This window comes from Cataglyphis hispanica, chromosome 20, assembly GCF_021464435.1.
Source record: "Cataglyphis hispanica isolate Lineage 1 chromosome 20, ULB_Chis1_1.0, whole genome shotgun sequence".
Lineage (NCBI taxonomy): Eukaryota > Metazoa > Arthropoda > Insecta > Hymenoptera > Formicidae > Cataglyphis > Cataglyphis hispanica.
The window spans coordinates 1,206,024-1,222,849 of NC_065973.1; the positions used below are offsets into that span (position 1 = coordinate 1,206,024).

Sequence of the window (16,826 nt, forward strand, 5' to 3'; positions counted from 1 at the left end):
AACCAACATCAGAGGCATATTAGATTTTGCAATGTGCCTGTACATGCTAAACGTCTACTTGTTGGATACTGTTGCAACAGACTTCAACCACGAGCCAGCAATACCTTCATGAGTTTCCTCGGCGTAAACGTAACTTTCTTCGATACACTATCAATATAGGCGATACGTTCATAGGGTTTCATAGGAAAAGTGTTAGCTAAAAACTTGCAGACTCTGATACGATGATTCTATTAAATTTATTATTTTAATATATGCGTATGATGGACATGACATACTTAATCTCGCATATAAGTTGCATAACTTTTCTTTACAAGTTTTAAGAGATATTTTTATGTAACAAAGTTTTGATAGAAATAGATATTTTTATAATTTATTTTTTGTTTTTTGGTATAAATTTTGTTAATAATAAAAAATAATATCAATATACTGTAAAAAGCATTTCTGAAGCATGTTTGCGATAAATAAAAAAATATAAAAAATTAAATTTTCAATTACAAAGTTAATAAAAATATGACATTACATTGTTGGAAAAGAATGTGATATTTTAAAATTGCGAAGATTTGATAAAAATCATCAAAGTTGTAAATAACATTGAAACGCGAATGTGCGAATTGTTGAAAGAGCATGTGCGAGTGAGAGAACAATAGAATGCCCCAGGGTCGAGCTGGATGCGGGAAGGGTGGCTTGCAGCGGATACGAAGCGCATGGTGCGGGGGTAGCTTTTATATCGCAACCCCTCAGTAGCGTGCCGGCCATCGTCGAAGTGGTATCTTCGTATCAACGCGTTCGTTTTTCCTCACGGCGCAAAATTCGACTGGACTCGAGTGCATTTTTTTCGTTTAGGATTGAATTTTTTTAATCAGCGCCATGCGAGATTTCGCGTTTCGCCGTTTTAGGCACCACAACGTTATCGTTTGATCGTCTTGGCGTGGCTAAACAACGTGACGATATTCTTCGCGACAACAACGATCAACAGGTTAATCTCTAGTCGGCTAACTGGTGTATTGTTTTCGCCAATGATCTTGTATATATCGTATTTGTTTATCTTACGGTGTTATTGACACGCGTGTTCTATCAGGTATTTTATCAATATCATTTATAAAACCTATATTATAATACGTTGCGCATAATAAATATTGTTTGAACGCTATTGTATGATTTGGAAAATTGCTTTTTCAATAATTGAGTGCAATATCTTCTTTTGTTAAAATTTTTTATCGTCAGAAGTTTCGTCATTGTGTGTTTTTGGATAATTTTCTATGGCAATAGGTAAACAGAAAATTTAGCTAAAATGAAAGTATTTAAAAATATTTATTCAAGAAATTCTGAATTTTTGTTTGACTGAACGTATGTTGTTTTTTAGGAGAGAATAAGCTTATTATTTGATTACAATAATTATTATATCAATGGTGTCTCTATGTTTTGACTAAAATAGCAGTGTTAATGAAGTAATAATTTGAAGTACTCTTTTTGTTTTATTTAGATCAATATATAACTTTTGCCAGGTTTCGATCGTGAACTTGACACAGGTGCGTTTTAACCTTGCGGTTATAGGTCACGCGCTATATTACACAGAGTAGTATCGTATCCCATCATAATTAATTAATCAGGAATCGATTGAATATGTGAGATAAAGCAATTTTTTGTTTAACTAAACATATTTAAGGCAACTTTCTGCGCAGTAAAACTAAATTTTTAAAGAAAAATGAAAATGATTGAGTGTATAATTAAATTGAGTGTAAAATTAAAATTTAAATCTTTTTCTCTCTTTCTCCTTCTCTTCTTTTGTGTGTGTATATATGTATGTGTGTATGTGAGAGAGAAAGAAAGAAAGAGAAATTTTTTATAAAATAAATAATTATATGAAAAAGTTTTTCTTAAGTTTTATATATTACGCTTTTGATTTTAATGTATGTAAAATCATTGAACTTTGTAAATAGATATTACAGGGAAAAAATTTCTGTTAAAAAAATTTAACGTGATTAATTTAATTTTTTCACTTCTTATTTAAAATTTAACATAAATATTAAATGTCCTACTTTTTTTCATATTTAACAGTCCAAAAAACGAGTTTAGTCAAAACGATAATCAAGCGTACTTATTCATTCTATCTGCAATCACGTAATTTTTTATCAAAATTGAATTCGACAGCAAATCTGTTGAAATGAGAAGAGTGACTCTCGTAATCGGACATTATACAGACGATTCACGGATGTAGCTTGAAATCCAGCGGCGATCATTCCTGCAACGCGACAATGACAAAATCACGATAAATACCCGGCCCAGAACGTCGATCCGTCAGAGATAACGCAACCCGGGAGCAAGGTAAATTCATCAGAGAGACTCTGTGGAGATGGCGACCAACAGTCCCGGACAATCGATCCATCTCAAGTCTCCGAGGAGTCCACGACAGCTGCCGGCGCTACCTCGCCTCCAGCAGCAGGTGCCGATCGCCGAGCAACGGAGTCCGACTCTCGGACAGTCGTTGACCAAGTCGCCCGGTACCCCGCTGGTCTTCGAATTTCCGCCCGAGTACTACCCGGAGACACCCAACACGAACTTCGACTTCGACGAGTTTGGGCGCGCCGGCGAGCTCGAGCAGCAGCGCGGGCCCAGGAGTCCCAGAAGCCCCAGGAGTCCCAGTTACTATGCCCGCGTCACGGGCCCCCCGCGCAGTCCCATGACCCCCAACAACGAAATACTGCACTCGCCTGGCCACAAATCGCCCATCTTTCAATTTTGCGATCCTCGCAAGAATCTGAAACAAGCGGCGAGCTACCCAATGTCGGCGCCCTCGTCATCGACGATCGATCGCAGTAGATCAGTCAATTCGTCATGCGGTTATGGTCAGAGGAGCCCAAAACCCTTTAATCGCCGGAGGAATTCCTGCTTCGGTCTAACAAGTTTGAAGAGTCCCATGTCGCCGACGATAGTAACGCCGATGTCGCATAACGCGACCAGTCCGAAAGCGGATCGAAGCCCGGATGTAGATCAGAAGAGTATCAGCAGGGAGATTGCGGGATATAAAAGCAACGAGACAGGCAAATCGCCATCTATGGAAGGTTCTTTTGGTATGCAAGAAAAAAGCGCCGAGGAAACCGGCGAAAAGTCAAAAAGTATAAAGATGAACGGGCGTTTCAACAAGAGCCAAGGATGCCTGGACGAAGTCGGTCGTGAACATCATGAGGGATCAAAAGAGCGCTCAAGACATAGAAGAGGCGAGAAAAATATTTCTCGACGATCGACCAGCGATCTGACAGATATGGGCGAGGCTGATACTGAGATCACCATGCTGTCCAGTCCCAGAAGGAGAGGCTCCATGAAGGGCGGTCTTGGTGAGTTCCTTCTCTTTTTTACCAAACTTTTCTATCTCCGTTTATAACGAGAGATATTTTCCGTCCCAATGTCTATCCTTCTCTGTTTTCTATTTCTGTAATTTGGTGGCGCGATTTTGGGTAATAAACAACAGCCGATGTTCTCGAGAGACACAAAACATTCGTTTTTCTGACGAGGGTTACTTTATTAGAGATATATAACGTAGTTGTATTTAATGTATGAAAAATATATAGAAGTGTATTATTTGACTTAATTTTATATTAACTTTATTATAAATAAGATCTTTTTCCCATTATTAGCTATATTGTTAATGTTTACATTTATTATACATCATATATTGATACATATATATATATACATTATTATATGTGTATATTATTTATATAATATAATTTAATGTAAACCATTTGAATATTAATAAAATGCAAATTATATTTTGTATCTCAATATTTATAATATTGCGCGATCATCACAATTACAATGGATTTTTTTGCGTGGAACATTGCGATTAAAGTTCTTCGTTATAGCGAGCGTGACGCAGGTCGATTTGGGTGGAAACGAGAATTATGACGACGACACGTGAATAATCTCGGCACGTGCACACTGGTCATCGATAACTGGCCTCCGTGAAAAGTGAAATTTGGAATTTTGCCACGGCGAAATTCGCAGCCTACGAATCATTTGCTCTTTTAATTTGACCGAGTACTCTATTATCGATGAAAATGTACAAAGCACGTTAATAACGCGCGTAATGTAAACTTTGTAATTTACGTGCTAAACGTATCCGTAATTTATGCACGTGCATATACATTAAAAAGCTCTTATAATTGCTTTTTGAATCTATGCGATATGTGATTAGATCATCATTAAAGGCAAAGGCGATAAATAAAATTGATCCATCTTTTTTATTTAATGTCATTAATTTTGATACTTTCTTCTTCTTGAGTCTTTTCTTACTTCTAATTTTTGTCTTTTTTTATGAACTTTTTGCTAAAGTTTCTTTCGTTTCGTTCTTTTTTTATCTTTTACTCTCTTGTTAGACCTTTTCGTCATTACATAAAGCTGAATGAAAGAGCTGTGGTATACTCTTGAGATTTAATCCTCCAATTCTCTTTGATTATTGGCTATTCGACTTTCATTAGTTCGGTGGTTTCATTGGTTTGGTTGATGGAAAAATCATCGCGCAAAACGCGTACGAAATCATAAATTTGAAAACGCATATAGATTTGTGAGATATCTCTCGTGTCATAGTCGTGTTATCTCATGCGCGCGTCATAGATATTATTGAAATATTATTTAAATTGAGGAAAATTAATCTCGGTTAGATTGAATTGAGATGACATTTTCTGTTGAAATATTTTGTGGGAATTTATTTATAATCCTTGAATAATAAACATATTTTTCAACACCATGGTGGTAACAGTAATATAAATATTATCATTGCTAATATAAATAGATTACTGTTTAATGACATTAATCTTGAAATATTCCCTTCTGAGATATACTCATCGACTCTTAAAGAGATGCCACTCTCATATTTCTCATTATCGAGAATTTATTCTCGCGAGCGTTCTCGGATCATGAAAGTTTAATGGGTACAACACAACATAATGATGAACGTTTCCTCAAACGTCTCGCTCTCAAGCAATAATATATCGGTACTAGCACGATATGACATATGCACACACACATAGAAATAGTATGGCACATTATGATGCGGTTTTATTCTTTAATGATCCCTTTTGAACGCACACTGCGAATACGCTGGGTTGAATTTTGATGTAACTATCGTGCGCGATTGTGTTGCAGCCTATTTAGCATCCAGACGTGGCTCCCGTGATAGTCAATGCTCCAACATATCCAACGTTACCAATGAAGATGTGGGTCCCTTAAATTTTAGCGCTCATCCGCGCGGCCGACAACGCAGGACTTCGAATTTTCTTGAGCTGCCCGGTGAGTGCATTTATAATTATCAAATCTTTATATATATATACTTAAAGATTAAAATAAAATATTATTTGAAATTATTATATATAAATATTTAAAATATTATTTAAAATATTATTCTTAAACATTGAAGAATTAAAGTAACGATTTCGATAAATTAACAATGGTTTATTCCATTAAGAACAAAAGAAATATTTAGCGTTATATTTATGATATAAAATTAAGTAATTATATAATAATATAATAAAAGAATGTAATATCGATTAAATTAAGATCTATGATGATAACAAAAAGAATATAACTTTATATTTATATAATATAATGTAAGATATATTGTATTAAAATTAGAACAAAATTGTGCGAGAGTTTATAATAATTAGTTTTCTTTGCACGTATTACAAAATGTTACATGAAAGGCAAAGCTTTATACACTTTGCTATTATTTTAGTTAATTATGGTTATCTTGTATGCAGGTTCTTCGAAAAAGAATTATTAAAATTAGTATCTTTTTTTAGAAATTTCAATTTTTTACGTTTATTCTTTTATACGTTGTTTAAGAAGATAACTCGTTTTTTCCATAATTATTTTTTTTTAATATATTTTTCTTTAGATTCATCTGTGCTTCATGAAAGATTTTTACGCGATTTATATAAATATATCTAACAGTTACTAGATTATAACAAAATTTTCTGCAGTTTATGAGATTTCGTGTTTGTTTTTAAAGGTTGTTTTATTGCATATTTTTTTTGAGTGTATTCTCATCGGAACCTTATCAAAAGTTTGATGTCATATTGCGTTTGACCTAGTTAAAACTTTGAAAGCATAGTTTGTTCATCGAAGGCAAGATTGGCGACAATAAGATAAACGTGTCCTGTCAGTTGTTAGTCAATTGATGTCGAACAAAATTTATCTCGTGACATTAAAAAAATTAATACAAAAGTTACAGCACTTTGAGTATTATGATACATTTCGAGTATAAAACTCGTATTTAATATTTAAATTAAACTATTATTTTAAAAATATTATGGATGAACTGAAAAAATCGATTACATTTTAATTTTTATATTTTATATAAAAATACGCATACAAAATATTTAAAATCTTGTAGCGAAGTCTCAGTATACATATATGTGACTTCTAATTCAGCCTTTCTAAAACGACTCTAAAGCGATTGATTTCAATATAAGACCGATAACAGCCTTCATATTTGAAATCCAAATATGTAACATAATCTGCGACCTCAATCATGACTGATAATTTATGGCACGTTGACCAGCAACATTGCTGTTAGTATATTTACAGATGATCGTGACGCGCGTATAAATGACCGGAAACAAAATGTAACTACACGAGTATAATTACTCAAACTATAGCAATACTTTTGACAAGAGCAAATTAATTTGTTATAATATATTTAGTGTTTGGATAACATTTTGTTTCTTATGTGCTGTTAGGTATTTTTATTAAAATTTTTTTTGTCGTAAAAACTAGGATTATTTTAATAATAAATTTTGATTGAATTCTCAATCAGTCGTTTATTTAAAAATGATAGCTATTGCGGTTATTAACAATACAATCATTATAGCTTTTGATAAGTTGTATTGTGCACAAAGCTTGATAAAAGTCGTTTATTTTCAAATGAATAGTCCGATGTATTGATCAGAATTCACTACTTTTCAATGATTGCTGATAAATTCGCTGTCAATATTCAAGAGTGAGCACGTTCTATGCAATATTATTATGTACATTTTGCAAAAATATCGTGCAATTTATTGGACTTTGTGCGGAAATGAATTTTATTCAACGTCGAATTTTTAATATTGTACTACACTGATTTCAATTTTTTTTTTTTTTTAATGCACGATGCATTTATTTTTTTGAGATTTTATTTTTTGTTTTTACATATCTAAATTTTTATTATACGATTTCAAGAAAAAACAAAAAGAGTGTAGGCTGTCATCTTGTGACACATTAACTGTATTCTCCTATATTATCTTTCGATCGCGGCAAAACGATATCACGTATAACTTAATGTAGGAAATTAATACGATATTTATTCTCGTTTGCGCTATCCGTCGCTTTATTATTGTTCCATGCTTTCATATTATGCAAATGTAAAGCAGCTTTAATATCGTTGCTTTCGCGATAATCTTTCCTTGGCGTAATGAAGACGGTAAAAGGCTAAAAAACAGATTTTCATCATAAATATAAATGTAAAGCCGCATCAAATTGTTTAACAATGATTAAGTAAAGATATTAATATACACAGACGTGCACGTGAGAGTTCTGGCACGTGAAATGTTGCGCTTATCACGCGCGTCAAATTTACGGCATAATGAGTTGATATAAAGGGATTGCGAATGTCTCTTGCGCGCCTAACTGCCGTGAAATTACCGTCTCCAAACGTGGCCTATTTTCCAGCTACTCTCGAGCAGATTCATTTACGCAAATGTCGGGTTTTCTCTCGTGGGCGAGAACGACGAAAACCGCGCGTCGTGCATTTGCATTTCTAGGGACGGGGGAGAAGGTGAGTGCGTATAATCTGAAAGCTCAAAGTCCTTCACTTTCCACAGTAACGCGAAAGTTGCATCCCTGTTGCACTCGCGCCGTCTGCGATACATTAATTAATCGTTTACAGCAGTTGAAGTTGAAAATCGTAATATTGAGTTTAATATACGTGCGCGAAGTATGAAATTAATATCGCTAGGTTGAATCACATTGTAGAGAAATTCCATAGATTGTGACATCTTGCGAATACACGCCTGAATTGTACCAACGTAATATTGATCGGTTGTACGTACTTAATTGTTTTATTAAATAATAGTTGTTTTAATTTTACATTATAATAGCAACCAGTATATTAAGCATTTCCTCTATATCTTCTATATTTTTTTTAATTAATATAAATTATAAGTGCGCTTATTAGTTTGAAAACTTGACGTTGACTTAAAGTCTTTTAAATCGAAAGTAATTTAATTTACTGAGCTTTTTATTTCGGGATATACGGCAGTTATTTGAACGAGCCTGTCTGTCTAAAAGCTATTCACAGATTCTCGTGTAATTTGCAAACCGCATGAAATTGTCGGATTACCTAGATATTCGAAGTAGTTACGCGCTGGAAATTAATTATTCGCCCATCGTCTTCGCAAATATTTCGTGCAAATAGCATGATATTCTCTGCCGCCATTTAATTTGTGATTGTAAATCGCAACGCGGAATGAAGAAAATTAATGATTAAGATTAATCATCAACGATTCTTTTTCAATGTGTTTATTATAGGATATTATTATGATATTTACAATAAGATAATTTCTATATTTAATAGGAGACGAGCTTAATATGCTAAATTAAAAAATGATGATCTATATAAGAATTTTAGGACGAATTTTTTTTAAAAGAATCTTGTAAAACTAGAGAGCTCTAAATTCTTAAGATATATAGATTCAAAGATTGGATTATCAAGCGTAGGAATTTTATAATTGAGAGAATATATTATTTAAGAAAATATATTATATCTTTTTCGAAGAGGATTATTGGAAATTTAAAGTTTTAGAACTTTGAGTTTTACGAAATTTACAGAAATCAGAGGCCCACGCATTTTTTGGATATTATAGACAGCATTTTTTCGCCCTTCGAGAAATCTTAGCAACGGTAAGAACAGCGCGTATGCGGCGTAACAAAATAAAATAAAACCGAAAGAAGATTTATCGTTTTTTCACAAGAATCTTTTGGTAGGATGCTTTCTGCGACCCTCCGTCGCTTAATTCCTTGCCTTTTTGACAAAATCCGTTTTATTATTCACCGATTTCTAAGGACCCTCCTCTTTCTTAAGATAGAATTCCAGTAAAATTTCGGCAACGGAGATATAGTGCTTTGATCTTATACATATAATCGTGGGTTACTAAATTTTTATGCACATTGGGATGTAAATTCCTTACCGATTTTTTTTTGAAATATTGCTTAGGCTGCGCGAAAAAATATACGCGGAAGAATGTGATAAATTGATAAATTGACTGTTGACTTTTATCACTTATTTATAACTTTTAAAGAGGATTAGGAAGTATCGATTATCGGAATTCAATGTTGCAGAAATTAAATATGTAAAGTTAAAATATGTATCCACATTTTAAGTTTTATTTATATTTTATTGTTTTATATAAATTTGTAATCGGTAATAATGCACATTTTCAAAATTTATGATAACACGACATTTATTGACATATTGACGTAATATGTAATTAATTTTATTAATTATATAATTAACTTACATTTACGCACGTAACCGCGAACTACTTGTCACGGATCATGTGCTTTGAACTTCTCGAGTATCCAATTGAGTGTAATTATATTAAAGATTGAAATGATCTAATACACATAGGCAAAAAAAAGATATGTACTTTTAATAATTATCAAGCATAGTCTACAAAAAACATGTGGAAATGATATAATTATACAATTATAACATTTATAAGAATTAATTGAAAAATGTTTAACTTATATGACGATATATTGTTTGCCTTATTATATGATTATACGATTTAAAATAATGTGAGCTAATTTTTTTTCTATTGCTTGGTTTTTTATGATACAGAACGTAACTGCTACTTAAAATAGCCACTCCAAATGTTTTGTGTTTTATGCCAGACAAGCGTGGAATAAGATGTCGAAAAGTGCAAAAATACCAAATATTCAATTTCACGAGTACGATATTATTAGAAACATTAAAGATGCGATAAAACAGAAATATCTGTAGAATAATTTCAATAATTATAAAGCATCAGTTTTTTTAGCTAACCTGTGAAAATAACTTTAAGATAAACATAATTAATTTTTTAGATAAGAAAAAGAATATTTGATTTAAAAAAGAAAAGAAAAATATGCATATTTTACTGCATCGTTAATCGTACAATTTTAATACAATGCGTTAAGAAAATAGATGCAAGTTTTGTAAAATAACTACTGAGAATCAGTGATATAAACAATATTTTCTCAACTAAAACGATAAAATATGTGTTTTGACACGATGCCAATGCATGCAGTGAATCTATACAAGAAATCATCATAGTAAAAGCACAAGCAAATTCAAATATCGCAGCTTTGGCTTTCTTTAGACAGAATAATCCAATTGTCTTTATTAATCACTTTGTTTGTGTCACTTCCACATACCGCATGGAAAAAGCATAAATAACAATGCATAGGAGGAAGTACACGACAGATAATTTGCGCGGTTGTATAAGGATAACAAACGACCCTGCAAATCATTTGGTTAAGAACCGCTAATGACCGACATTACTCGCGCCAGTTCTTTCAACTGGCAATGTTATTCATTCGAAAAGCCTTGCAAATCGAAAACGAGTCTGTTGAGTTCGATTATAAATGCGGCGATATAATTAGATTTGCTGATTAAATGGTTGATCGACTCTTTTTTCTACTCGACTCAGCGGTCGGTCTTGAAAACAATGAGAACTTGAATCCTGAAAAATGCGTCTTGATTAGTTCATTCTCGATTGAGATGTTTTTTTAATCGATATTAAATTGTATATCGAAGCCCGGATTGTCTTGGAGAAAGTAATAACCTTATTTAAATACTAGTGTAGCTTGTGAAATATTTTTAATAAAAATTTAGAAAATTTTGTGAATTAAAATTTAATAAGAGATGCCATAAAGAAGGATTTTTAGGTTTTGCATAACATTGAGTGATCAATTTCATTTTAATAATATTTTAATGTGGCAGGAATTTATAAAAATATTTAGAGCGATATGCTAAAAGTTGTGAAAAGATATAATTTGAATAATTTGAAATTATTATTTTATGTTATATCTCAATTTTTGTTGACTGACAATATTACGTTAAAAGATTATGACACATGGTGTAAATTTGACTATATTTTAATGGGCTAAATTTGACTACATTTTAATACATTTACAGCAATTGTACATCATTCTTTGTTTAAATCGCAATTAAATCTGTATTTTATAACAATGCATTTATATCGCCAGTTATTTTGTACAATTTAATATGAATTCGCTAATGATCTGTCTCCGAAAACTTTCATGTTTGTCGCGTCTAAAAACTGATAATTATGTGTTCGGTTAATTACGCACATCGTGTTTGGGGAAGATATCGATTAGTATGCGACTGGTAATATTACGTTTCCGAGATCTATTCCGACGATATAGGATTTCATTATAGTAAATAACTTATTATTATCACGGAATTCATAGTACATTTGTTACAATGATATTTGTACAATTTGTGATATTATTGTGATAATATTATTTGCGACAAAGAAGCCATGGGGCAATTCTTCCCGCCGTCTAATCATCCGAGTCCGTCAACACGTTTGGATGACAAATTATGGCAAGCGGTCTGCCACGCTTTATTTTTGTTATTCGAGCGAAGCAACATGCTTGAAAGTAAATAAACTCGGAAACAGCGTCTCATTTGTATGTCTGTCTCTTCTATTTTTTCATTCTTCTATTACTTCTGTCGTTTATACTGACTCTTGTATTGTTACTTCTCATCCGACGTATAATATTTTGGGTAAAAACGTGAGAAGCAACTTAAATAAATTAAAATGACGTGCTGATTATTGTGATAACTCTTTTTGATAAAAATTTAGTTTTTCGTGTTTGCCTAGTAATTATGCGATATCATCAGTACTCAAGTTGCATATTGAAATTATTATATTTGACAGTTGAGTCGATATCGCTCGGTAATGGAATTGAATATTTAACTCGACGATATTGGTTCAGCTATCATCGATTGTCGTTTATATAGTCGTGTTAGCGGCGTAATAACGTCGTACAAAAATTGAAACGTTGTCATATACCATGTAAAGCGTTCCTTGCTGCATATAAGTGCTAGAAACGTAGACGATCGCTAGCTAAGTAATTACACTGGATTACATTGGATATATGCTCGATACACGCAACAGAGTGGAAAGATACATTTTAAATGATGGATTTTACAACGGATAAATCTGTAACTTGTTACGCGCAACATGGATTAGTTGTCAACATATATCGATTTATAGGTCAATCAGCGCTGATTGTAATTCTATCAAAAGCCGCAACATTTGTCATGCGAGCAATGAGCCGTTATATGCTTTCGATTATTCATAGCAATCACTTTTAAACATTGGCAGAATATGATGAGGCACATTACAAAGGTCATTTATCATTATGATTTATCATTATGATTTATCATTATGATCTCTTGCGCACATTCATACATAAATCATGATATAAATAAAAATATAATGAAGTTTTTTTTAATAATTACTTTAAAAGGAAAAATGTTAGATGAAATATATAGATATGTATGATTTATATTTTTCTCTTTTCTTTTTATTAACCGAGATAAATAATTCAACACAAAAAAATCTATCGCTGATTATTAAATGTAAATGTAATTAATTAATACTCAATATCATTATTAAAACATTATGTAATTATTACATATATTTATAGTCATACTTTTTCTTTTGTTTGAGTATACATAAATAGATTTCATATGTAGAAGATTTAATTATACTAGATATTTGCAATTGCTAGAAATTTTCTAAATAAATTTCAATTTTTTTATTGTGTTACAGTACCGGATCATATACGACCACGTGTGCACAGTCTACCGGAAAAAGCGTATAATCCCAGAGCGAGCGACGACCTGTACAGACTCAGAGCTTTTAGTATCACTCACAAGGGTGTCGTAAATCGGGGTGATTCTATCATTTCCAGGCGCAGCAGGAGCAACACTTCCGTCAATAGTAGTAGGTGAGTTGCTAGACCGACCATTTGATGTTCATATGAGATGTTGATGCGAAAGGAATAAATTAAATTATTTTACTCGCTTGCTCACATCTATGTGTTTGTTTTGCGCGTGGCACATAAGTGGGATATTTATGTAGCTCGAAATATGCAAACATATATATATATATATGTTTCTTTGGATATAAGAAAATCGAATATTAATACTAAAAATCGACCACTTCTCTTGTCCATGTCAATATTTATTCTGGAAGTTGAACGAAGCGAAGTGTCTTATTCGTTTCGCATGCTATTCTGAGCGAAGAAAAAGGAGAGGAATTGACATAGGGGAAGGAAGATATGATGAGACAGAAAAGAGCTCTACAGTATGTCGATAGAGGATCAAAGTGAAGGCACCGTAATCTCAAATACGTGATACCACCTTTATAAAATATTTTGTCGCGAATATTTCTTATCCATAAAATTATTCTACTGTCGTACTCTTTTTTTACTTTTTTGTTGTTTCAACGCTATCAATTTGAGGAAGCACGCAAGTAAAACAAAGATAAAAAAAATTCTTTGCGAGTTCACGTTGAGGGGATCTAATCCTACGACTTGTTGAAGATTGTTAGGTCGACCTAATTCCTTTTTTTTTTTGCCTTAAGAAAGTGATGGATCAACGAAGTTTCTCCATGTCTTTTAATGCCATAGCAACAGTGTACAAATTGCTTCAGAGTGCGTATTTTATATAATTATTATAACTTTATCTTACCTTTGAAACTACATTAGGTATTTTTATCGTTAGAATATCAATCATTATATTAATAACTAAAAAACTTTTAATTATATAATATCAATTTATTACCTTGATTTTATAAGTAGTTTTGTAATATTTATTTTCACCATAAATTATCTACATCGTTAAAAAAACTTCAACAAACTTAAGAGGCGGAATAAATAAACAGATTGCTATCTCTACGATTAATTTTTTATTTAACTTCAATCGCTCCACTTTAATGCGCGTATCAATTTGCTTCTTATTTCCCGAGTACTTTAGCAACGTTTCTCGTAATAAATCTCTGGCCCACTCAAATTTTAATGTCTTCCCACTTAGGAAATTAAACGAAACGAGTTGTAAACTGCTTTACGAGGTTACACAGAAATTGCAGATAGAGTTCAACGTTTTGCAACTAAATTATTTTTAAATTTTCGTGAATTGTATTGGAAACGGAATAACTCTAATAAATAAAGTGTAACTGAGGCGGTCAGGAACGCGCTCCCGTGAATTGGAAAAATTTTTCCACGCGTAGTGGGCATTGGACAGGTATGTTGCCTTGGAAATATCGGGGATCGCAGTCCATTTTCGTAAGATACATGAATACTTTTTCACAATATATAAATATGTGAGCCTCCTAAGAATGAAATTTATGGAGAAATTAATTCTTTTGCTATAACTTAAATCAGCTTTATATGCATCTGTATATTTAGATGTTTCTATAAAATTAAGCAATTAAAAAGATGATAGTGAAGTTTATATGAATATAATTTTTATTTCATATATATATATATATAAAGTGTAAATACTTTTTTATTACTTTTATCTTAATAATTACAATTTAAAAAAATATATATATATATATATATATATATATATATTTTATATTTTTTTTATTTTATTTGAAATATGTTTTTGAAATTTTGTAACAAAAAACGCGATTTATTGTTATATATTTTTGGTTGCTTTTGTTGTCGATATTGCTATTGCTTTTTTTGAAAGCATAAGTTTTCGATAAATTCTTAACTATGAAATGTAGTTGATATAGTTGTGATAAAGTTTCAATAAGTAATCTGGTACAAATATTCCCGAAAGGAACATATAATCCATTCTCGTTTTCCACGATAAGAAAAACAAAAATAGATGCGCAGGTAGATATTTATTGTAGAGTAATATTTTAGCACATCGATAAAGCTATGATAAAGATTCTTTGATAGATAGTTTTTACATGAACAAGGTTAATAATTTCTTCGTATTCTTTTATTTGCAATTAGCGAAAATGCTTTTTACTTTTATTGTTCGTTCTTGAATCGACCAAATGAAATAAATTTTCTAATGAAAGCTTTTACTGATTAAATATTTCTTGAAAATCGATCTTTGTTGAATGTTTCTTTGAGTGACATATTTTACTTCTATTATATATGTATACTTGTCTAAACAAGAATCCTGTCTATGATGTAATATGATGGATTGTTTGAGATCATTCTGGAACAAGCGATAGATAGCGAGACTCCTTTGACATTCAGGATGAAATCATCCTTCAAAGTTATATTTACAGTATATATAGGTAAATCTGAAAGTTTATCATGTTCTGGCTAAAAGACTGTAGACGTCAAAGAATATCGCAATATTCGCTCGAAAAGAGAAACTTTTTTCCAAATATATTTTTAGGTATACAGTCCTTGGGGAAAAGATAATTTATGACAAAGTTATTTAAATTATATCAAGCTTTGGCAAGATTTTTTTCACGAAAGAACCTATTCGCATTAATTTAAAGTAAATAGCTTCGCCAAGGTCATTTCGTTTCTATCAACCAAATATTCGATCACATAAAGAAGAACCTTTTGCATTAAATAACGAATCGCCGACGATATACGATCTATTTCTTTCCATCCAAGATTTTTGAATGGACATTGGAATGGAGTTGTCTCGATGATGTATGTGTGTGACCTGCTTTTGCGAGGATTCCTATAAACGATCCATCTCGGTTAAATCAGCGTCACGCTTTTATGATCGAGTATATTAAAATGCAGAAATGATTCAAGTAAAATATATATTGAACCTAATGATTCTTAATTCTAATTCTGTAAGTTCTATGAAAATTTGCACGCAGTAGGTGACTTGGCATTTTGTTTTATAAAATATAAATTAGATAAATATAATATGAGAAGAGGCTTGAAAATTCTATCATTGTTTAATGTTGGTAGCAGCTGTTTTTAAGGAATATGTGAAATAATATGATCATAGATTCATGAAAAATATAGCGGTTACTCGCACATCAAATATTAATTCACATATAATATTCTCCGAGCGCGATAAATATCGCATGATTAAAGAAGAATCTCTTTCTATAAGTTTTTATGGGAATTTGCAGAGTTTTAAATCAATCGCGGGAAACGAAAGTCAACTTGCTATAAGACGCGGAATCAAATGCTTCCTGCGAATCATTCGATCCGCAATCGCTAAAGCGTTCGAGAATTTCCATATCCTCCCGAGTATATTTGCTCCATTTGCCTGGACGACAGGATATTGAAACCCCGTTCTGTTACCGCCAAGATCCCAATTTCTTCTCCCTCTTTTCCCATATGCGTTTTCCCTCGGGAGACACAGTCACTTCTCGTGTATTCCAAAGGCATGCGTTATACGAACTTAGAGCGCGATACTAAAACTTTCATCGTCATTTATTGCGTGTTCCGCAGGGCGTTGAAAGCGCTATTTAATCTTAGAGGGTGCCACCCTTGCCCGGTAGCTTCTCTTTATCGCTTACCCTAATGTACTCGATATCCGCCTTCGCTCAAATCATATTTTCTTTCCTCTACACAGTTCTTTCTATCACTGTCGGATCGTAGTCACACGTGTCAGCTCGGTTTAATATTATATTGCAAAAGGGCACGAAGAATGAGAAGTAGAAAGAATGAGAGAGAAAAGAAACGATACGAGAAAGTTGCGTTTCATTTTAATAGTGTGTGGTAAAAGTTGCTCGAAATTGCCTTTTTTTTGAATTTCTTTAGCATTAATT

The 16,826-nt window shown here is 32.2% G+C and overlaps 1 protein-coding gene across 6 annotated transcripts in view; it reads left to right on the forward strand.

The window, feature by feature from the left end:
- Positions 1-755: 755 nt before the first annotated feature.
- LOC126856916 (uncharacterized) overlaps positions 756-16,826 on the forward strand; it is a 34,210-nt gene continuing 18,139 nt past the window's right edge. For 2 of the 6 annotated variants that reach the window (XM_050605929.1, XM_050605934.1), the window contains exons 1-4: positions 756-1,078; positions 2,152-3,335; positions 5,146-5,289; positions 12,882-13,059. In XM_050605929.1, the coding sequence (XP_050461886.1) occupies positions 2,354-3,335; positions 5,146-5,289; positions 12,882-13,059 (1,304 nt within the window). In that variant the 5' untranslated portion in view covers positions 756-1,078; positions 2,152-2,353. Of the gene's footprint in view, positions 1,079-1,131; positions 1,270-1,483; positions 1,530-2,151; positions 3,336-5,145; positions 5,290-12,881; positions 13,060-16,826 lie in introns of those variants that run through there. The other 4 variants (XM_050605932.1, XM_050605930.1, XM_050605933.1 and 1 more) reach the window with 4 other exon arrangements.